The 23,911-nt window shown below is 45.1% G+C and overlaps 1 protein-coding gene across 19 annotated transcripts in view; it reads left to right on the top strand.

Annotated features, from left to right (window-relative positions):
* DTNB (dystrobrevin beta) overlaps positions 1-23,911 on the top strand; it is a 318,597-nt gene that overhangs the window by 28,822 nt on the left and 265,864 nt on the right. For 17 of the 19 annotated variants that reach the window (XR_012902417.1, XR_012902418.1, XR_012902419.1 and 14 more), the window contains 2 exons: positions 16,254-16,467; positions 22,441-22,526. Coding sequence is in view for 15 of the 19 variants with exons in the window: in XM_075923216.1 (XP_075779331.1) it covers positions 16,254-16,467; positions 22,441-22,526 (300 nt within the window). In the remaining 4 variants the exon portion in view is untranslated. Of the gene's footprint in view, positions 1-16,253; positions 16,468-20,197; positions 21,755-22,440; positions 22,527-23,911 lie in introns of those variants that run through there. The other 2 variants (XM_075923218.1, XM_075923221.1) reach the window with 2 other exon arrangements.

The following is a 23,911-nucleotide window of genomic DNA, read 5'->3' on the forward strand; positions in this document are numbered from 1 at the left end:
GAAAGCAACAGAATGCCACTAGCCATTACTGGCAGCCTCCAGCTAAAACCTTTCCTAATCATCATCAAGGATCTACAACGTATTATAGATGACAATCCCTTGCTTTCACAGACCTTGAGAGGCAGGCCAGTCCTTGCTTACACACAGCCTCCCAACCTGAGACAAATACCACCACCATGGCACCCTACTGCAGAAACTCTAATCCGGGAACCTATCCCTCATGCTACCCTAACACCACCACCACAGGTCCTAACCACATCAGTTATACCATCAATTCTGCTAATGTAATATATACCATCATGTAGAAGAGGTGACATGATAGCAGTTATCAAACATCTAAAAAGGTGTTACAAGGAAGGGGGAGAAAAATTGTTCTCCTTTGCCTCTGAGCACAGGACAAGAAGCAATGGGCTTACATTGCACCAAGGGAGGTTTAGTTTAGAAATTAGGAAAAACTTCCTACCTGTCAGGATGGTTAAACACTGGAATAAATTGCTGAGGGGGGTTGTGGTATCTCCATCACTGGAGATATTTAAGTGCAGGTTAGACAGAAGTCTATCAGCGATGATATAGACTGTGCTTGGACCTGCTGTGAGGGCAGGGGATTGGACTTGATGACCTCTTGAGATCCCTTCCCTTCCAGTGTTCTATTCTAATATGTGCCAACAGTGCCTCTTTGCCATGTACATCGTGCAAAGTGGACTGTCTCTACACAAAAGAGTAAATGGACCCAGGTATTAAGAATGGCAACATCCAAAAGCCAGGGGGGATCACTTTAATTTCCCTGGACACACAGTTTCAAAGTTGCAAGTTGCATTCTCAGACAAACAGACTGAAAGGAGAATCTGCTGAGCTGGAATACATATGCAAATTCTAAATAGACACATGGAGTGGCTCTCGCATTATAAAAGGTAATTTCCTCTTCCAATACTCTCATCTTCTGACCTCTGCAAGTGGTGAGCTACATCCACTCAGATTTAATTAGCACTGATTACACAGTCCCATCTCTGCATCCTTTTCCCCTTTTTTCCCTCTGTTTCCTCTTCGTCATGTGAGGAAGTTGCAGCTCACGAAGCTTATGCCCTAATAAATTAAAGTGCCACTGGACTCCTTATTGTGAATGCTTTTCCTCTCAACTCGTACTCATTTTCACCAATGATAGTGAGCTATGTTGACTGTCTCAGAACAGATTTCTGCTATATCATTTTAATCAATGTAGGTAAATGTGGCTTCTACTTTGAGAGCAGTCACTTGGCTCACCAAGAACATTTGGATGCAGATTAACGAATGTTTAGGGTACAGTGTCCTCCACAACTTTGCCCAAAGTAGAAGGAACAGGACATTTTACAAAGGCTGGATCAGATGGACAGTGAGCTGACTCTGGCCAGTTCCAGGAACGCATCAACCACTTTAGGCTAGAATAATCATAAGAACATAGGAAAGGCCACAGGTATCTGGTGAAAGGCCAGCTGGGGAAGGCAAGCCCAGCCCCGCCCCGCCCCGCCCCTTCCACTCAAGGCCCTGCCACTTCCATCTGAGGCCATGCCCACTCCCAGCCTGATCCTTCTGGTCCCTGTGGAGAGCTGCAGCTGCCATGCTGTGGCCCTGGCCCAGCTCTCCTCAGTGGCCAGAGAAGCCAGGCTGCCGAGCTGCGGCCCCATCCCTCTCTGGCAGCTGGTTGCCACGCAGCAACTCGATGCCTCCCCAGTGGTTGGGAAAGCCGGGCTGCCATGTAGTGGCTCGATGCCTACGGGCAGGGAAATCTGGGCTGCCACACAGTGGCTCGATGCCTCCCTGGCAGGCGGGGAAAGCCGGGCTGCCTTCCTTGGCGGTGGCCCCAGCATTAGGTAGTTGGTCGTATAGTCAATTTTAGGAAGGCTCTGCCTTCCCTTGCCCACATTACTGATCACTCGTGGGAAAGGCCATAGTGGTCCATTTAGACCAACACTGTGAGAGGCTTAAAAATGAACAGAATAGGGCAGTTTATTAAGTGGTCCATCCACTGTCATCCACTTCTGGCTGCTGGGAGTGGATGACTGGGATAACTGAAGTATGGGATTGCATACCTGGTCATCTTGATTAATAGCCATTGAAGGACCTATCCTTCATTAACTTATATACTTCTTTTTTTAACCCAGTTACACTTTTGGCCTTCTCAGCATCCCCTGGCAATGAGTTTGAAAGCTTGACTGTGTTATGTGAAGAAGTCCTTCCTTACCATTGTTTAAAGCCTGCTGCCTATTAATTTCACTTGCTGACCCCTGGCTTGTTATGTGAAAGAGTTAAAGAAGACTTCTCATCACTTTCTCCACACTGTTCATGATTTTAGGGACCTCTTGCATATCTTTCCCCTTAATTGCCTTTTCTAAGATGGCACAACAAATGCAGAAGTGGGGGCTCACAAAAGCACCCCAAAACCTTGTCTCCACAGGCTTTGGTACAAAAAACTCCCTCCAAAATCCGAACACCTTGGCTGCGTCTAGACTGGCAAGTTTTTCTGCAAAAGCAGCTGATTTTGCAGAAAAACTTGCCAGCTGTCTACACTGACCACTTGAATTTCCACAAGAACGCTGACGATCTTATGTAAGATTATCAGTGTTCTTGTGGAAATACTATGCTGCTCCCATTTGGGCGAAAGCCCTCTTGTGCAAATGCTTTTGCGCAAGAGGGCCAGTGTAGACAACGCGGTATTGTTTTGCAGAAAAAAGTCCCGATCACGAAAATGGCGATTGGGGCTTTCTTGTGCAAAACTGCGTCTAGATTGGCACGGACGCTTTTCCACAAAAAGTGCTTTTGCGGAAAAGTGTCCGTGCCAATCTAGATGCTCTTTTCCGAAAATGCTTTTAACTGAAAAACTTTTCCGTTAAAAGCATTTGCGGAAAATCATGCCAGTCTAGATGTAGCCCTGGACTTTGGGGAATATCCGCTCCCATCACCCAAGTAATTCCAAGAAAACCAGGGAAGAGATCACTTGGGAAACCTCCTCCCTCAAACCTCAGGGGCACCCCAAGCTCTTTTCTCCAAAAGAGCTCGAGAAAGAGACAAGAGGAAAAACAAGGTGCAGTCCGTGATAGCTGACCCCTCAGTCAAACAGACTGACCTTCCAGGGCACAACAATGAACCAATATCAGTTAATTAAAAAAAGAAACCAACTTTTATTACCAAAACAAAACTACAGTTGTAAGTATAATAAAGTGGCTAGATGAAAAAGAGCCACCAATTGATTTAGTTGCTCAGGGAAAAAAAAGTCTCTGGATTAGAAAGCTTCCGTTACAAAAGAGAGAGAGAGAGAGAAACCACTTGTAACAGCTCAGACATCAATTCCAGTTTCCCAAACCAGAACACAATAAAACCTGACCAACTATCTAAACTTTGCCCTACTTACACATTGTGAGAAGTTTTTTCTTGGAGAGAGACGTGCCTCCCACCCCCCTGTTACTTGGAAGACAATGCTCTGACTCAGACAAAGGAGGGAAAACTAAAAAATTCCTCTGTCCCAGTTTGAAATCCCTACCTGCATTATTGTTGGCTGACCAGATACCTGGCTAGGGACAGAATTAACCCCTTAGTCACCAGGTGCTGGTCAGCACTCCTGATTATGACAGACAGTCACGGTCTTTTTAATCTCTCTTCTTGTATGAAAGCTGTTCTGTGCTCCTAATAATCTTAACTCTTTTTTTGGTGATAATTCCATTTCTAATGCTTCCTGGGGTTTTGTGTGTGCGTGTGTGTGTTTTTTTTTGGGGGGGCGGGGGGTGGGTGTTAGGCCTTGGCTTTAACTATCTTCGGTAATTTTGTATTGCCTGCAAATTGTGGTGCCTTACTTTTTTACTTTTTTTCCAGACCATATTGAACAGCATAGGTCCTAATACAGCTCTGTAGGGGACCTGCTATTTACCTTTCTCCATTCTGAAAACTGATCATTTACTCCTACCTTTGTTTCCTGTCTTTTAACCAGTTGCTTATCCATAAGAGGACCTTTCCTCTTATCCTATGGTTGATGACTTTGCATAAGAGCCTTTGGTGAGGGACTGTGTTAAAGACTTGCTGGAAGTCCAAATACACTGGATCCATTGGATCACCCTTGTGCACTCCCTCAAAGAGTTCTAATAGATCTACTTGTATAAAGTCTATATTAGCTCTTCCCCAGTATCATGTGTGTTTGTCTGATAATTCTGTTCTTTACTGTAATTTCAGCTAGTTTTTCTGGAACAGACGTTATGTTTATTGGCCTGTAATTGCCACGATTGCGTCTGAAACTTTTTTAAAATCAGTGTTATAAGTGATTTTAGCTATCCTCCGCTGGAGCTTCTGGAATGGAAACTGATTGAAATTGTAGGTTACATGCCTGAGTTATTCACTCTGCAGTATTGTGACTGAGTTCCTTCTGAACTTACTGCTATTTAATTAATCAGTTTGTTCTGAAACATCCTCTGTTGACATCTCAGTCTGGGACAGTTCCTCCCATTTGTCACCTAAGAAGACTGGCTTGGGTGTGCAGTTCTTTCCCTTAGCCTCTGCAGTGAAGAAAGATGCAAAGCATTCATTTGCCATCCCTGCAGCAGCACTGTCTTCCTCAAGTGCTTCTTTATCCCTTTCCGTGGTCTAGCAACTCTACTGCAGTGGTCACCAAGCAGTCGATCGGGATCTACTGGTAGATCTTGGAGCCTCTGACAGGTGATTCTGACGGGTTTGGCCAAGTGGCTATTATCAAGTGCCGACACTTCAGCTGCCCCTCCCCCCACTGTTGCACATCTCCTACCCTTTGCCTTGGATCTGTCCCATCAGGAGCCTCCTGCTTGCTGTTCAGGGGAAGGGGAGGAGGGCGCTGATGTCAAGGTGCCTCCTCTCCTGCTTTGTATCCTGAGGCGTGGCCTCAGAGAAGGGGCACAAAGGAGGCGGGGCCAGGGTATTTGGGTTTCTGGTAGATCTTGGATTGCAGTTACATTCAAAAAGTGATCTCACTCATAGAAAGCTTGGAGACCACTGCTCTACTGCCTGATTGGCAAGCTTCCTGTTGTGGATACACTTACATGAATTTTGCTGTATGTATTCGTAGAGCGTAGTTCTTCAACTTCTTGCGTGGCCTTTATCATTATACTTTCACACATGACTTGTCAGAGTTTATCCTTCTTTCTATTTTCCTCACTAGGATTTGACTTTCAATTTTGAAGGGATGATGTTTTGCTTCTGAACACCTTATTATCTTTGCTGTTTAGCTATGGTGGCAAACTTTGGTCCTTTTGCTGGTTTTTTAAATTTGGGGATTATGTTTAGTGTGATATCTACTACAGTGTTTTTATATAGTCTCCATGCAGTCTGCAGGCATTCTACCTTTTGACTGCTACATTTGCTTCTTGACCAGATCCTGTGTTGCACATAGGACCAAATAAAAAAATTGCTTCTCCCTCTGTGTGTTCCAGAACATGATGCCCCAAGCAGTCATTTGTCTAGAAATTTTATTTCTGCATCCCAGTCAGTATAGGGATAGGTGAACTTCCCCATTTTTATTAGGCTTTGTTTTTTGTAGTCTCTCTAATAACCCTGAGTACTTAGCAGAGACTATCGCCATCCTGTCATACATAGTATATCCCATCTGCTGTACCTTACTGTTAATCACAGTATGTCTGTGCAGAGATGCCATGCAATAGTGTAATTAAGATTTTTACTTTGTTGCTGCTCTTTCTCTTATGTAATGCCACTTCTCCACCAGTATGACCTACAGTAAAACTCCAATAGTTCAGCATCCAATAATCCGGCACTCCTGATAGTCCGGCATCAAAATGGCAAGAGCCTAGTGAGTGAACTTCGGCAAAAAATGAATCACAAGGTAACAGCACCAGCAGCTGAACTGAGCAAGAAGGGTAAAAAAGGTTTAAAAAACTAAAACATTACAGTATAGTGTGTACAGTATGTACAATAAAAAGGGTTAGGAACACTTTATATGCAGTATATAATGTATACAGTATATATATAACCAGCATATAGTACCTCCTGATAGCCCGTCATATCTGATAATCCAGCACTGCCTTGTCCCATAGGTTCCGGATTATCGGAAGTCTACTGTACTATGTCATTCCTATGTATTTTGTACCCTGGTATTACTGGATCTTATTGTTTTTATTCCACCGTGTTTCCATGACGCTTATTACATGGATATCCTCATTTAATGCCAGGCATACTAGTTCAGTCATCTTAATGTATAGACTTCTGGCATTGGTATAAAAGCATTTGTGCATTTTGTTAGTATGTCATTGTCCAATGGAATGCTGGTGAGGGCCAGGGTGAGGAGGCAGCAGGGGACTGTGGAGGGTGCCCCAGAAGACCCAGAGGATGAGGCACATGTATCTTTTGCACCTTTACCTGGAGGAGCTGGTTGAAAAATCTCCTCTTTATCCTCCCTGGCAAACCTGAGGAGGATCGTGGGATGCAGCCAGAAGCAGGACCTGAGGCTGGTAAGTTACAATGGACTCCTGCTCTCCCTGTTCACATTCCCTCTTGCTTTGGTGTTCCATTGTTGGTTTTAAGCCCTGTCCCTACTTTGCTCACCCTTGCAAGACACTGCTGTCAATAAATGGTTTCTGATGAGCATAGTAGTACCTTAAGCCATGTCTTAAAAACAGATTGTCAGAGAAAAATCACTTTGCCCCATGTGTGTGTTTCTCTGTGAACAGTCAGCAGCAGTGATCCTGGGGCTGCGTGAGCTAGGGAAAGGGAGCAGGTGGATTTACCAAGTTCCTGGTTGAGTATAGGACAATTGTAAAAATTGTCAAAAATGTTGTTTTTATCTAGATAGTAACAATTGTCTTTCACCCCTTGGAGGATTACATTACCTTTATCATGCAGCCAATCTTACCACCCTCTTGCCAATCTGAGCTATGGGGAACAGGTGCAAGGCAGAGGCACTGGGCGGGGCTGAAGGATCACCTGTGGGGTGGTGCTGCTGCACAGCTTAGAGGGACACTGGTGCAAGGTTTGAGGTGGAAGGGGAGGGCTATGGAAGAGGAAGGGAACTCTTTCAGAGAAAGGTAGGCCCAGCAGTACTTTCTCCCTTGGAAGATTGCAGAGTTTGTCCTGTCCCTGTCTGTGGCATCTCGCCTCGCACACACACAGGCATGCTGCGCAAGCGGAAGGAAATGGGGGGGGGGGGGAAGAGAGAGAGAAGAATCCATCTGGCAGGTGGATAAACTCAGCATGGTGTCCCTTTGCAGTGGAGAAGTGAGGTGCTTCTGGTGCTGGTCTGAAATTTCAGGCAAGGAAATTCAGTTACAGCATCTTTCTTTCCTTATTCATTTCACTGCTGTTTGGCCCGGGGCGGGATTTTCTGGTGATGCTAAGAGTGTGGATGCTGCTGCTCACTGCTTACATCAGAGAATATAGTCAGTTTCCGTTGAATTGCTTCCTGTATATTTCATCAGATGTCTGGTATAGCGGAACCTCCAGCTGGGTTTTGAGGTTCAGGGGCAGTGCAGCAAATCTGCTTGGTCCACCTTCAGAGCTATCCAGATCCCTCCATTCAGCAATATCTAGAGGGGTGACCGTTAGCGGAAAAGTCTTTTGCATAGATTCTGGATCTTCTCCACGGGCCTGCAAACCATCTCTCTTGTGTTCTGGTTCCTATTCACAAGCTGGCCAGCCTTTAAAGAAGAAATTATATAATGATGATATAGCCTCCGAAAGGAACTGTTCCCCTCCTCCCCTGTCCCTCTGCTCTGAGACACCTATGAAAAATTGAAATATTTTAAAACCTCCCTGGTCTGGCACCCGGCCTGGATGAAGGATTTTGCCAGACCAAGGGTGGTCATTTCTGGCCCCCCTGCCACCAGTCCACTCCAGCCCTGGACCTACTGTTGCCCTCCCACCTGGCTGCCCCCTCTCACTGGCCTCCCCGCTGCCCTATCACCTCTGCACACTGGGATCCTCGCTGCCTCTGCTCGCCGGCTCCCGCTGCTGCACCAGGCAGCCCTGTCACCTGTGCGCTTATCAAACTCCTGCTGCAGTACCTGGGAGCCTCACTGCTTCTGCGCTCCAGGTTCCTGCTGCCGCTCTGGGAAGCCCCATAGCCTCTGTGCCAGGCTTCTGCTGCTGCACGGTGGGTTCCCGCAGCAGTGCCGGGAAGCACCCCTGCCACACATGGCTCCTGCTGCCCTGCCAGCTTGAAGGGCTCCCTGGCACTAGCCCTCCACTGGGACTCTCTGGTCCCGGTTAAGAGATTTTCAGCCTGTACGTTTTTCTTCTCCATATGTAGCCTCTGCTCTTCTTCCTGGGATACAAAGTAGGGATGTTACATTTCGATTAATCAGCTAATTGAGTAGTCGATGGAATTTCCATCGACTAGTCGATAAGGGGGGCACTCGCTATCCCACTGTGCCTCTCCCTTTGAAATGTACAAGAGCTGCTTCGGTCTCCACTCGCACCATTTCCCTGCTGTGCCTCTGCCTCCCCTGTCCTCCTGCCACAGAGCCAGCTCCCCCCAGCACCAGCTCCTGTTCTCCTCCCTCCCCCCCTGGTGCCTCTGATACAGAGGCAGCAAAGTGGGGGGAAGCGACTAGTCAAGTAGTGACTCCACTGCCCGGTAACCCTACGCTTATTGGGTAGTCGATTAGTTTCTTACATCTCTCATACAAAGGAGTTGTGTGAGAAACATGGATAATCTAATAGTTGCATTAATGGAATGATGAACTATGGCCTTCTGTAGCAAAGTTATTTATGTAAAGGGGCTGTCTCAGCTTCTTCCAAAGTGGGAAAATGCTTTGTCTTTGTATTGGCAAAGATCTTCTGAGAGGGAATCGTTTTTGTCAGGAGGGCAGGCACTGCACCCCAGAGACAGATGGAGAAGGATCCTGGAATAGCTCCTCAGAAGGACGGGCAGGAGGAATAAGGAGCAGGCAGAGTTCTTCAGGGCACGAGAGGATTGGGCTCCCCAGTAAGACAGAGTACTGGTGAACTGGTTCATGGAACAAGAGGCAAGCCATAGGAGACACTCAAAGAGCTGGTGGTCGTATGTGTTTAGGGTCTACATGCTCCTGTTGCCTCTGCACATGTCTGTTAACAACCACGGCTACCTCTTTCTCCAGCTGCCACCCAGAGGACCTAACCTCCAAGTGACCAGAAGGAGACCATGGTGCTTCCAAGATTGCTAGGACCACACCCTCTACTGGTACCCAAAACCCCTTTTCCAGGAGATACATGAAACATCCAGGAGGAGAAAGATGAACCTGCAGGGGCCCCTGAAACCTACCAACTGCTTACCACCAGCTCCTGTGCAGAAGCTGTTCCTGGTTCTTCCAAAGAATAATTTCCCCTTTGCTGTTCCCCTCTTTGTCAGGGGGAAGGCAAAAAGACTGGTTCCAAGTCATTGACATTTGGCTGGTGTTCATGCATTCAGTCCCATTATATTTTAAATGCTGTTTGTTTACATTTCCTTTTTACAATGTATTAGTAACCCATTCCATGTAGCACTTTTAATAGATGTTATTGTTTTCTTGATTTGTGTCCCAAGTACAATGAACTTTTAGCTTTGGGATCGGTCCCCATGATTCACAGCATGTGAACTGAAGAAGTGTAACTTTCTGGTGCCATTATGCTGCAAGTTCTTTTCTCTGTCCATATCCTTCTTCCTCCTTTCAGAAATATCTGAAGTCCTAAGTATCCATGCACATGATGGGGAAATGCAGTTAGTGCTCTGTGCATAGAGAAGTTGTTAGTTGTTGGTGCAACAGAACATGCAGCCTAAATGCTCTGGTCCTGGAGATTTGGTGTAAATTCCTCTTTTGGCTCCATAAAGGTCCGTTTTATCATTCAGAAGTTTCTTGTTCTAAAGCCACTTCTGGCTTTATAATGTGTCAGTCGTGCCTTTCACTATATGAGCTACATTATTTGTAATTCACCATCACATTTTTGGCCAAATTCCACCTATCGTGCTGAACTGCATAGTGGTTTGTCCTGTAATAAGGAGGAGGAGCAGAACCCCACATCATTGTGTCATTGTTCTGTCTTCCATCCAGCAGTGAGGGCTGACATAATAAGGAACTGCAGTTGAGAGATCTGTGAAGGCTGGGAACAGTATCAGAAACACAGAGCAAAGCACTTTCTAGAGTGTCTGCCTGTTTGCACAGAGCCCTGGGACACCACCACTGCAATGAGAACACTAATTATCAGTGTGGATGTGTCCAAACACACGTACCTAGCATTCTGTTTGTGTCCAAATAGCATCTGCTCTTCCTCCTGGTATGTGGACTTATGTGGACACTTAGAATCGGTATGGAGAGCATGCACAAGCATGCACATGTCCTGTGATCAAGTATGAATGCCAGTGTAGATATAACTGACAAAACTTAACAGAAAAATGCTTTAAAGATTTATTTTTCATTTCTCCTTCAAGAGCTTAGAAAATTCCAAATCTGTATTAGTCATTCAAAAAGACACAACTTCTTTTTCTGTTGTATAACACTGTTTCTGAAGTGAAATACCGACAAAGAACTCCTTCCTTCCTGAAAACAATTTTTCCTTGTGTGTTGGAAATTATTTTCCTATTGGTTTTATTAACATTTATCATGACTCATTTTCCGTACATGCACTCCTTTATTAGTTCAAACACCATGTTGTGTTGATTACACTTAATGTACACACATAAGTGCGCATATATGCCTGTATTCTGTATGGTAGCAACAATACAGTCAGAAGCCTTGGTCCACATACTCACAACTAGTTCAAGCCCAGAAGACACCTTCCCATCATGATACAACTCTAGCAAAGTAAGTAAAAACAATGGGAAAGAACACCTGGACAATGTTGTTTTTATACACTATAACAAACATTGCTGGTTATCGTACCTTAGCTGAAACCAGAGGAGAGAGTTTTAGTGCAGAACCTGCCTCCTGACTTTAAGACAAGATTTCATGGCCAGAGCACTTTCTTCTTAAGGTTTTCTTTTCATCTTGTTTAGTATATTTCTCTTTAACTACAATCTACACATTTATTTATACTGAACTAAAAAGTGAATTATTTACTGCACTTGGTGCCTAGTTAATCATATTTTCTTTATTTCCATTTCCTCAACCCAAAAGTTGAGAGAATGCTAGTATTTTTAAGGGCCACTACAAACCCTTAACATAAGTAACTCTTATTTATCATGATCTCATCCTTTTACGTGCGTTAGACCAGGCATTCTCAAACTTCATTGCACTGTGTCCTCCTGACAGCAAGAATGACTACGTGACCCCAGGCGGGGAGACTGAAGACTCCGCCTCCCCAGGTCTTGCCACCGCGAGCAGAAGTACCAAGGACCAGGCCCCACTTCCGCAGGTGGTGGGACCAGAGTGGAAGCCCAAGGTCTGTAACTTGAGCCAAGGCGGGCCCAGGGTAGAAGCACTCAGATTTTGGCTTTGGCCTTGGTCCCAGATCCCAGGCAGTGGGGCTCTGGCTTTGGATTCAGCCCCAGCAAGTCTGTCAGCCCTTGCAGTCCCATTAAAATGAAATTGAGACCCACTTTGGGTTCTGAGACATCTGATTAGAATATGATTATGGAGTCATTGCTGCTACCAGTGATATAATTGAAGTGAATCTTTTACAAAGTGTCAAAAAGGGTCAATAGAAAGAGGTAAGTAGCTTGCAGGATAAATGGCCAAGAGGGACATGTTAGAAAAATATGTGAATGGTAATTAGGGCTCTTCTATGCTAGGTAGGCTAGAACAGGGGTGGCCAACCAGTTAAGAGACCAAGAGCCAAAATAGCTGTGAATAGTAGTGCAAAGAGCTATGTATTAGATATTTATTTTATATATCTATAAATCACATATATATTTGTTTATATATCTATCTTTAAGGTACCCCAACCTCCCTTCTCTAATCCAGTGCATCCACCCTTCCCCCAGAACTAGGCACCCCCCCACCCCCGCTCTAACCCAATGCACATACCCCTCTCCCAGAGCCAGGCATCCCCAGCCCCCTGTGTAACCCAATGCACCCACCCTCCCCCAGACTCAGGCACCCCCAGCCCCTTGCTCTAACCCAGTGCACATACCCCTCCTCCAGAGCCAGGCAGCCCCCCTCCCCCGCTCTAACCCAATGCCCTCCCTTCCTCTAGAGCTGGGTAGCCCCAGATTCTTTTAACAACACCCTGGGTCTCACCCAGGCTCTGGGATGTGCGCGCAGAGCAGCCATGAACTGTCCAGGCACCCGGCTCCAAAAGACAATCAAATGTTACCTTAAAGGCAGATGCTGTCACCCCCGCCCTAAATCCCAGACATTTTTTTGTATTTTAAAAAAGCTGGATGGATGGTAGTTTAACATGGGCAAACGATGACATGTCTGGGAAAAACTGGACATATGGTAACCCTAAAGAGCTGCATTTCTGTGAGCAATTTGGCTGCCCTGGGCTAGAACTTTGAAATGCAAGCCTGTATTGCTAGGAAATAAGATGTGATGCTAATTGTCTGTGTTCTTAGATGTTAACCATGTGAACAGACAGTCCCTGTCCATCACTATAGCTATTGATTCAGTAATCAAAAGGAAATATTAATTAGACGACTTTGTGTGTGAAATAATGTCATTGTCTATGCCCCTTTAAAGTTTATTACAAACTGCTTAATGGTTAAATTACCTTATGTTAATCCATGTAGCTAATTATCAGTGATGTAGGAAATAGATCCACTTCAGGGTCTCCATGATTCTATATTGTTGGCCTGAGGACTCCATGCTGACAGAAGGCCTGGAACTGGTAAAGATGTATGGGGTCCTGATTCGTTTATCTCAGTCCTGTTGAATGCTTCATGCGAAGAATGATTAAGTCTTAAGATTGAGCTTTCCAGTTCCATTTGGATCACCCTGAATATGAACATTGGACTGTAACCTATGGACTAATTCTGAAAGAACTGTTTGCAACTACAAATCTCATCATCTCTACTACTGTGAATCTGATCTCAGACCTGTACTCATGTCTGTCTGTATACTGATCTTTTAACCAATACACTCACCCTTTTTTTAATACATTTCAATATTGTTGTTAAGAATTGGCTGTAAACATGTATTTGGGTACGATCTGAAATATTCATTAACTTGGGAGGTAATGTGTCCAGTCCTTTGACAGTGGTAGCAGCCTTCAACTACCTGAAGGGAGGTTCCAAAGAGGATAGAGAGAAGCTGTTCTCAGTAGTGACAGATGGCAGAACAAGGAGCAATGGGCTCAAGTTGCTGTGGAGGAGGTCTAGGTTGGATATTGGAAAAAACTACTGTGTTTTAGCGTATATAACTCACGGGTTATGCAAAGTTTTACAATCCCGCGCTGCCCCCCCCCTTGCCCCCTCCTTATGGGCTGTACCCGTCCGCGTGTTATACAAGTTTTGGGTTTTTTTTTACTGAAAGTAAAGGAAGATAAGAATGACTCTTACGTGATAAAAGCAGCATATTTTAATTTAATAATAGAGGAAGTGATGTTAAAATACATTAAAAGTTAGAACTTTACTGTGCAACTAGTAAAAGAATAAATATATGGTAAAACAGTTTAAAAAAGCCATCCTCGCATAGTCATAAAATACAGAAGTTCATTCATTCTGATTACTACAATCAGCGCCAGCATCCTCCTCCTCAGCGTCTGAGTTTTCAAAACCGTCAAAACTTTTGTCATAGTCGCTGTCTTGAAAAACATCCATTAAATCTATAACCAAGCCTAGGTGAGCTTCAGTGACCGTCGAGGTCTGTGGTGCCGAATCAGAATCGCTGTCGTAGTCGGATTCGGAGCTAAAAGTCAATGTCAGGAAGAATTTCACATTTATGCAACCCATTGTGAATAGTAGCCAGTTTTATTCTGTCCCAAGCAGCCAAAACCTATTTGCAAAATTCCACGTAAGTTGCACGGCGCTGTCGACCTGCCAGAGTGAATGTGTGCTCCCCATTTGTCATCCAATTGTTCCATTCCGCTCAGGTGAAGTACTTGAATGGGTGGCTGACAGCCACAACAAGTTGTTGCAACTTGCAGGTCAGTCCACCTGGAACTATGGGGCTATGTGCACCCACGGCGTCGATAAGTTTCTGAACTGACGTTTCTTTGTGGGTGGCCAAGGAATTTAAAACCAGCAGAGATTTAGGATTTAAAAAAAAAAAAAAAAAACCCTTTTCATGCCCGAAAGCAGCTATCTGTCCACGTCATCATAACACCTGTGTTCATTCAGCCCTTTTTGTTACAAACCACACAAACGCCAGCCAGCAGTTTTTCTCTAGGCATTGTTACCCTCTTAAAAAGCACCATTGGTTTTAATTTATCACCATTTGCTGTGCATGCCAACACTACAGTAAAACAGGTGCGACCATGACCGGTGGTTGCTACACAGACTGTTTTTGATCTAGTTTCCACAACAGACTGAGTAGCGGGTATCTCAAATGACATGGGAACCTCATCCATGTTAATAATGTTGCTTGGTTTCAAGCCCAGCTGCTGAATTCTCTATGTACAAAAGTTTTAAAATCATCCATTTTTTGTTCCCATTTGTCAGGAAGCCGTTGGCCAGCAGATGTCCATGCACGAACTGACAGATTGTTTCTCTGCATTAATTTGTACACCCAATTTCTGTTCCACAGCCATAAGTCGAGCCTTGAGCTGTATGGCTACCGTTGACACTGCCCGTTTGTCCTCTCTCTGTGCACGAACCCACTTCAACAGGTTTTCTTCCAGATTTGGCCACTTGGCTTTCTTTCTGCGGCACACTCTTTTCCTAGGGTGTAATTTCTCAAGCTCTGCTTCTTCTTTTCTCCACTCCCGAACAGACTTTTCGTTGACAGAGTATTTTCTCCCTGCCGCTTTGTTTCCATTGTCCTTTGCATATGTCACAACACACAATTTTAAATCGGCTGTGTAGGATTTGCGCTTAGGCATATTTAAAAAGTTTTAAATTGTAAATACTTTTTTAAAATTCAGTACAAGGTTATAGCATACTTACTGCTCAGTATCATCAGCTGTGGTACATTAACACTTCATTACAGGTGCTGTTCATTAATAGAACCTGTGGTTCATCTCCTACGGGCTATACAGGTGCGCTGGTTATCTAAGACTTTTTTTTACACAATCAAGAAAAACTGCAGGTTATGCACGGGTGCAGGCAATACACTTGCACGGATTATCTACGCTAATTTATGGTGTTTCCCTAGGAAGGTGGTGAAGTACTGGAATGGGTTACCTAGAGAGGTGGTGGAATCCATCTTTAGAGGTTTTTGAGGCCTGGCTTAACAAAGTCCTGGCTCGGATTATTTAGTTGGGGTTGGTCCTGCTTGGGCGGTGGCGGGGGTTGGACTCGATGACTCCTGAGGTCTCTTTCCCCTATGATTCTAAGGCCATCATTTATTTGTACGCTAGTGTCCTAGAAGTGGATCTCTTGTGTGGATTGGTCCAGGTTAAGATTAACGGTGGGGTGGAAATTGTTGACATCCCTGTGGAATTCTTCAAGGGTCTCCTTCCTGTGGGTCCATATAATGAAAATGTCATCAGTATAGTGTAAGTTGAGGAGAGGTTCTAGGGGACAGGAGCTGAGGAAACGTTCTAAGCTACTACAAGGCTAATTATATTAGCTAGCAGCGGCAATTAGCCCCCCCGTGCTGCTATATCTAAGAGCATCATCTCCCGCCTGCTCCCTCCTCCTGCTTGTAAACATGTCACAGTGGAACTTTCAGTGGTTATACGTTTGCAAAAATAAAGACATTTTAATATCACTAATATTAACTTGTTATCTATGTGGTGTTTCTAAGGGTACATCTACACTAGCCCCCTAGTTCGAACTAGGGAGGCTAATGAGAGCGACCGAAATTGCTAATGAAGCACGGGATATAAATATAAATATCCCGTGCTTGATTAGCATATTCCTGGCCGGTCGCCATTTTGGAAACTGACTAGCCTGAAGTAACTGCCCGCGTTTACACGCGGCAGAGAAGTGGGATTCTGAGATAAACCCCTTAGTTCGAATTAACTGTTAAACCCCATTCTATGAGGAGTAACAGTTAATTTGAACTAAGGGGTTTATCTCGGAACCCCGCTTGTCTGCCGCATGTAGACGTGGGCAGTTACTTTGGGCTAGTCAGTTTCCAAAATGGCGACCGGCTGGGAATATGCTAATCAAACATGGGATATTTAAATCCCGCGCTTCATTAGCAATTTTGGTTGCCCTCATTAGCCTCCCTAGTTCCAACTAGGGAGCTAGTGTAGACGTATCCTAAGAGTAAATCTGGACATTATATAAATAAGTTAATTTCTCTCTCTACTTTTAGTTCATCTTGTTGATATCTGGAATATGATTGAAGCTTTCCGAGACAATGGCCTTAATACATTGGATCACAACACAGAGATCAATGTTTCTCGACTAGAAACAATAATTTCATCCATCTACTACCAGCTAAATAAACGCCTTCCTTCTACTCACCAGATCAGTGTGGAGCAATCCATTAGCCTTCTCCTCAACTTTATGATAGCAGCATATGACAGGTTAGTACATATGTAAATGATTCCAGTTACATTTGTAAATGATTTCATTTATTTGGGTATACCCTGCTAAAGGCTGAAGCTAAATTTCATAAAGTGGAGCAGATTGCACATCTTTAATATAGTGCTGTCATGTTCAGAGATTTACATATCACAGCAAGCGATACACCTTTAAAATCTTATTCTAGAGGAAGATGCATGGCTGCCTGCTGGGGCTTGTATGCCTCTGCAGGCCATATGTTGGGATTCAAGATAAAGGGCAACGATGCTGTGCTTTTAAGTTATAAGAGGAAGCTGTATATCAAATTTGGTGGCCTTAGCTTTTACCGTTTAGGAGTTCTTGAATAGACACACAGATGGACAGACAAACTGTCTCAACTATATACAGGCAGTCCCCGGGTTACATGGATCCGACTTACATCGGATCCCTACTTACAAACGGGGTGAGGCAACCCCGCACTAGCTGCTTCCCCCCAGCAGACCAGGGAGATGAGAAGCTAGCGCCCCCCCCCCCCCCCCAGCAGACCAGGGAGACGCGGAGCAGCTTTTCTCAGCAGACACCTCAGCTTGAGAATAAAGGACTGAGGGAAGTGAGGTGTGGGAGAATAAAACTGAGCTCTGGAGAAATGTTTGGCTAGAGTTTCCCCTACAATATGTACCAGTTCCGACTTACATACAAATTCAACTTAAGAACAAACCTACAGTGCCTATCTTGTACGTAACCCGGGGACTGCCTGTAGTAGATCAAATAATGGCCGAGTTGTTAGTGTTTGAATTCTATCTTAGTGGATGAGAAAAAGTCTGAGCCATAGCTGTGTTAGTCTGTAACTTTAAAAACAGTGAGCCAGTCCTGTGATACCTTAAAAGAGACTAACAAATGTATTACGTCATGAGCTTTTCTGGGTAGAACCCACTTCATCGGATGAGTTGGAGTGGAAATGACAGAATCCAGAGTATATACAGCAGCAAAAGAAGTTACCTATCAGTTGTAGAACCAGTGTTAAGGAAGTTAATTAAGGTGGGTGTATCTCAATCATATAGCATTTGATGTGGAGATGCGAATATCATAGGCAGGGAAGATGCCTTGGTACTGCGTTAACCAGTTTAAGATCTTTATTCAAGGCTAAGTTGATAGCATTTAACTTGTAAATGAATTCCAGTTCAGCTGTCTCCCTCTGTAATCAGGTGATAATTTTTTTTGTAGAACAATAGCTACTTTTAAATCACATTATTAAATGTCCAGGAAGGGTAAACTGTTCTCTTACAGGTTCACATGTGTTACCATTCTTGATGTCTTATTTGTGTCCATTTATCCTTTGGTGCAGAGACTGTCCAGTCTGGCCAATATCCATGACGGAGGGGCATTGCTGGCACTTTAGTGGATGTGGAGATGCATGAGCCCCTGATGTTGTGGCTTATGTGGTTAGTTCCTGTGATGGTGTCGCTTGCATAGATATGTGGACAGAGTTGGCAATGGGGTTTGTTGGAGAGAGAGGCTCCTGGGGAAGTGTGTATGTGGTGTGGTGTGTGGCTGCTGGTAAGTATATGCTTTAGGTCTGTAGGCGAGGACTGGCCTGTCTCCCAAGGTCTGTGAGAATGAGGGAATCATTTTCCAGGATAGGTTGTAGATTGTCAGTGATGCGCTGGAGGGGTTTAAGCTGGGGCCTGTACGTGATGACCAGTTGTCTTGTGTTTTCCTTGTTGGGTCTGTCCTGAAGTAAGTGACTTCTAGGTACTCATCTGGCTCTGTCAGTCTGTTTCCTTTCTTCCCCAAGTGGGTATTTCAGTTTTAAGAATGCTTGATAAAGATCTTGTAAGGGTTTGTCTCTGCAGGATTGGAGATCTGGTTGTTTCTTAGCACTTGGCTCCAACTCATCTGATGAAGTGCATTTTACCCACGAAAGCTCGTGGCCCAATACATTTGTTAGTCTCTAAGGTGCCACAGGACTGCTCGTTGTTTTCAATGGATGAGACTGTGTATTAGAGAAGCACATAAACTTGTGGGTATTCCACTTCCTAAAGGGGTTAGATCCCATTCTGTCCGTGCAAAGGCACCCACTATCGGTTTATTAAACGTTCTTCTTGAAGAGATTTATAGAACAGCTACATGGAATTCAGTTCACTCTTTTACTAAGCACTGCTCATTAGCCCTAGAGACTAGGTTGGATGCTAAGTTTGATAAGGCTATAATCATTGTTGAGTTAAGACTGTGTATCTCACCATTCTGGGATTGGTGGGCTGCTTATTAGCCTATCCAATGAATGGCAACGTTTAACTGGTTAACTAATTAAGTCAGACTTTATGTCCCTAGTTGGGACAGTCATTATTAGTTCTACCCGAGTTGTGTTTTGAGGCCTCTCTTGATGATTCCTGCAACGGAGGACTCGAAACTAAGACGGACCTTTCGCCTAGTGCCCATAAAACCTGCTTGTAAAGGACCTGTAGTCCTTGTTGAGGAGAAGTCCCTTTGGATCTGATGTGTACTTTTTGGTGGAGAACCTTTTCATAGGTAAAGACGAAGATCATCTCTCTTTATAGTTATCCATCTTCTTCCAACTGTTCAAGGGGTACGATCCCTACAGTAATGCCATTAACTCTGGTTAGAAGCTCTGCTACCATCATCATCTCTGGCCAACACCTCTGATCTGCACTCTGAGCACAGGGATTAGGTCACATCTCTACAGGATGATTCTGGGACACAGACATGATGTCCCCAGATAACATGGGTTATTGATCTCTTGCCAGAGTTGTCTTCAAAAGAGTTCCACAGTGTAGTGGCTAGGGCCCTATTGCTGCAGCCGCATGTGTCCCAGTAGTAATGTGAAGGCATCTACAGTCCAGAGAAAAAAGGAAGATAATGCTCTCTGTCCAGAAGGGGACAGCTAGCATCCCTTTTCACCATGCTTAAACGGGCAAAAGATGGTTTTAAACCAGGTGTCCCAGTTTCGTTTCTGTTGCTAACTCTCCTGCAAATGCATTGGTTATCATAGCAATGTCTCTGAGAACTTCATTCTCTGCCCCTCCCGTTAGGAAACCCAAAAGCTTGGTTGCCATTTGCAGAAAGTCACCTCTGCATATTGAGTTAGCAAGCTATGTAGCTTCTTCCTTTTCTTGACCAATTGCCATATATTCAACAGAAGTAGGCTAAGGAGGGTGCCCAAAGGGGTAAAAATCCCCCAAAACTTGTGTTCAGCCCCTGAGGGTAGCATATAGCATTTTTGATGCAGTGGCAAGATTTATAGCCTCTTCTCAGACATTTATGGTTAAACTTTTTGTAGTGTTTCTGTGGATGTCCAGTTCAAAATCTGTGATCTTTATTTCGAGGAAGAATGTTCAGCAATAAAATGGATAAAACCTTACAGCACACTAAAGAGGCGAGGTCAGCCATGGGACCTGTATGGCTGACTCAACCTTCCCGTCAAAAAGGAGGTTTTCTCTTTGAAGTGTTGAGTACCAAGAAATGTCTGCTATCTTCCTTTGCACAGGTGAAATGCCAGCCTCGGAGGCAGCCTCTTCAACAATCTGCTAAGAGACAATACAGAAATAAAACAAGATGACTAAAATGTTTTTCTGGAAGCAGCTGCTCTCTTCAGCCTTCCCAGCCTCTGTTTTGGTGGGTTGGCTGGGAATACAGAATCACATCTATTTAATTTTCTTCCTTTAGAAATCACTTGGTCCATTTCCTACCATTTTGGGGACAGAGCATCTGATAATGGGATCCTGCATATCATCCAGAATTACTGTCCTCAATCCCCCTTTCCTCTTCTGCAGTCCATCTAGAATCTTATTTCCAGAACAGATGAGGTCTCCTCTCTAGAAGGAAATAATTGAAGGGGACTCACGTTTCCTCTTCCCCTTGTTATACTGTCTTACATTTTCTGAGTTTCTGTAAGAAACCTGTAAAGTATTATCCATAGCACACATTGTGGCATAGATAATTCAGTCAATCTTTTTATTTTGGAGTAAAGTGCTCAGAATTTATGTATTGCTTATCCATACTTCTATACATGCTCTTGTTACTCCTTATTTTTGTTCAACTACTAGTAAATTAAGTATATACTAAACTGCACCCTAACAATGGCTTTATCCAGAGATCACTGTTCTATAGCCTGTGCAATCATCTGTTACTGTATGTTGTTTGTGTTTCATCTTTTTGTAGAGCATTTTGTTTTTATAAGAGTTATTTTTGCATAGCACATTGTGCTGAATAAAATCTTTCTGTTGTTTTTATAAAGAATTAGTATAATTTTTTCTCATGCTGACATTAGGAAATGGTTGCCTGATTGTCCCATCTGTTCCTGAAAGTACAGCAGCCTAGGTGGCCTTAATTAGAAAAACAACTATCTATGTTTGTTCCTATTCTGTGCAGAATATTCAGAATATCTTGTTACCTAACTTAAAAACCAACGAAAAGTCTGTTAGGACTTTAAAGACTGACAAAACATGTAGATGGTGATATGAGCTTTCATGGGCACAGCCCACTCCTTCAGATGACCATAGTGTTGGATGTGCAGAACCAAAAATAAATAGGGAAGGGTTGGGGGAGGAGGCAGTGGGAATATAAATATGAAAGTGAAAGCTGAGCAGTATGTAGCAGGCAAAACTGATCTAAAGACTAGATAGTTAAAAGAAGCAGACAAGAACCATTAGTTAGCACTCTTCCTCTCTAATTGCTAACACCTGATTCTACACAGATAAAGAACCATTGGCACTTTCATTGGTTGTTTGCATGGCAGGGTGTTGCCCTGTACTTGCCCTTTAAAGGGCTGAGACCTGGAGTCAGGAGGAAGCCCAGCTGAGGAGGGCCCAGCTGGAGGCCATATAGAGCAGCTCCTGGGAGGAGGAGAGGGACCTGCCTGCCTGCAGTGAGGGAGGCTTCGGCCTAGCAAACCCAGGCTACCTGGCCTGAGGCCCTAGGAGCTGCAAGGAGGCAGTCATGGAGGGTGGGGCTCCCATGGAGGCAGCCCTAAAAGGCTGGGCTGCAAGGAGGCAGCTGCAGTAGGCTGGGGGAGTTTGAGCCAGGGAAGCCCCAGGCCATAAGTCCGCAAGGCAGGGTTGCAGGAAGCAACTGGGCAGGCAGAGTGGGAGAAGAACTGGGGGCCCTAGGGAGTAGGGAGGACCTTGGAGGAGGAGCGGAGGAGGAACCCCTGGAAGGGGGTGCAGATCAAGACCAGAGTGTCACTGCTGGAGGGCAGTGCCTTGAAGAGAATACCTCACCCAAAGGGGGTGCGTCGGCGTTGGAGCAGCCGGTTACTTCCCCACAAGCCACCCCGAGGGAAGAAGCCATGCTGTGAGTCAACCCGCTACAGTTGGTTGATAATGTCCCAGCCATCCAGTATCTCGATTCAGACCATTGGCATGAGAATTAAATTTGTGAATGAATTGTAGTTGCAACCCTTCCCTGTGTATTTGGCTTTTGGAATTGGTCTGTAACAAAACAGCAACTTGAATATCTCTTAATGAATGACCTGGCAGATTAAATTGTTCACCAACAGGTTTCTGTATGTTCTCTTTACGGATATCTGATTTGTGTCCATTGATTCTTTCCCATAGGGACTGTTCAGTTTGTCCAATATATTTTGCAGTGAGGCATTGCTGGCATTTGATGGCATAGATCACGTTACTGGATGTGCGTAGCACAAATTACGTATCTTATTTTTAATCTATTTCGAAATGGCTTATTTTGAAATTTGGCACATCTACACAGCTATTTCAAGCCATCCTTTAACCCTCATGCAATGAGGATTACCAGGATGGCAAAATAGTGCACCAGTTATTTTGAAAAATATTTTGAAATAACGGGCGGCTTGTGTAGATCCGGGGTAGCTATTTCAGGATACTTCTGGTATCCCTGTTAAATAGTTTTTATAAAGCATAGCCCTTACAGGAAGGCATAAAGGCACATTTCTTCTGACCCTTACATATTTTTGTTCTTATTCCATATAGTAATTATTTGTCATGTATTTTATTTTGCAGTGAGGGCCATGGGAAGTTGACAGTATTTTCCGTTAAAGCTATGTTAGCAACCATGTGTGGTGGGAAAATACAAGACAAACTAAGATGTAAGTACAGTCAAATAAATGTATCCATTCCTTGAAATTTTCTATTTCCACCATTAGTCACACGCACTTTATATTTAATAGTTAAATTTTGGAAAATTAGCTGCATTTTTCTTGCTCATCCAGCAATTGAATTATTGGAATGAATCTTTTTATGTCAGTTTAGTTTTTCTGCTAATGCATGCCATCTACTGGCTACAAAAGATAATCAATTTAGCTTATATATATATATATATATATATAGTAAACTTCCAATAATCTGGCACCTTTAGGACCCAGGGGGTGCCGGATTATCAGATTTGCTGGACTATCGGAAGGGGGGGCTATGAGGGGTCTGGGGTGGGGGATGCCACCCCAGACCCCTCATAGCCCCCCCTTCCGATAGTCCGGCTCTGCCCCAGGCGTCCCTGATTCAGCTGCTGCTGGTCAGTTTCAGCAGCGGCTGAATCAGGGACGCCTGCAGCAGGGCACCTGGGGTGCTGCCTGGTTGGTCCGGTAGCGCCAACCCTTGGTGCGGCGAGACTAACCCGGCAGCACCCCAGCTGCTCTTGGGGACGCCTAGGGCAGAGCAGCTGGGGGGCTGCCAGGTTGGTCTCGCAGTGCCGCTGCTCGGCGCTACTGGACCAACCCGGCAGCACCCCAGCTTCTGTGCCCCAGGTGTCCCCAAGTTAAGCCGCTGCTGATACTGATCAGCGGCTGACTCCAGGAAGCCCGAGGCAGAGCTGCTCTGCCTCGGGCTTCCTGGAATCAGCTCCTGATCAGTTTCAGCAGCAGCTGACTTGGCGACACCTGGGACAGAGCAGTTGGGGTGCTGCCGGGTTGGTCCCACAGCGCCAAGGGTTGGCGCTACCAGACCAACCCGGCAGCGCCCCAGCTGATCTGCCCCAGGCTTCCTGGAGTCAGCCGCTGGTCAGTTTCAGCAGTGGCTGAATCAGGACGCCTGGGGCAGAGCAGCTGGGGGGCTTCCGGGTTGATCCCACAGCGCCGAGGAGCGGCGCTACTGGACCAACCCGGCAGCACTCCAGCTGCTCTACCCCAGGCATCCCCAAGTCAGTCGCTGCTGAAACTAACCAGCGGCTGACTCCAGATGTCTGGGACAGAGCAGCTGGGGCGCTGCCGGGTTGGTCTGGTAGCGCCAACCCTTGGTGCTGTGGGACCAACCTGGCAGCACCTCAACTGCTCTGTCCCAGGTGTCGCCAAGTCAGCTGCTGCTGAAACTGATCAGGAGCTGATTCCAGGAAGCCCGGAGCAGAGCAGCTCTGCCTCGGGCTTCATGGAGTCAGCCGCTGATCAGTTTCAGCAGCGGCTGAATCAGGGACAGCTGAGGTGCTGCCGGATTAGTCCTGCAGCCCAGAGGGGCAGCGCTACGGGACCAATCCGGCAGCGCC

This window comes from Pelodiscus sinensis, chromosome 3 (assembly GCF_049634645.1).
Source record: "Pelodiscus sinensis isolate JC-2024 chromosome 3, ASM4963464v1, whole genome shotgun sequence".
NCBI classification, from domain to species: Eukaryota; Metazoa; Chordata; order Testudines; family Trionychidae; genus Pelodiscus; species Pelodiscus sinensis.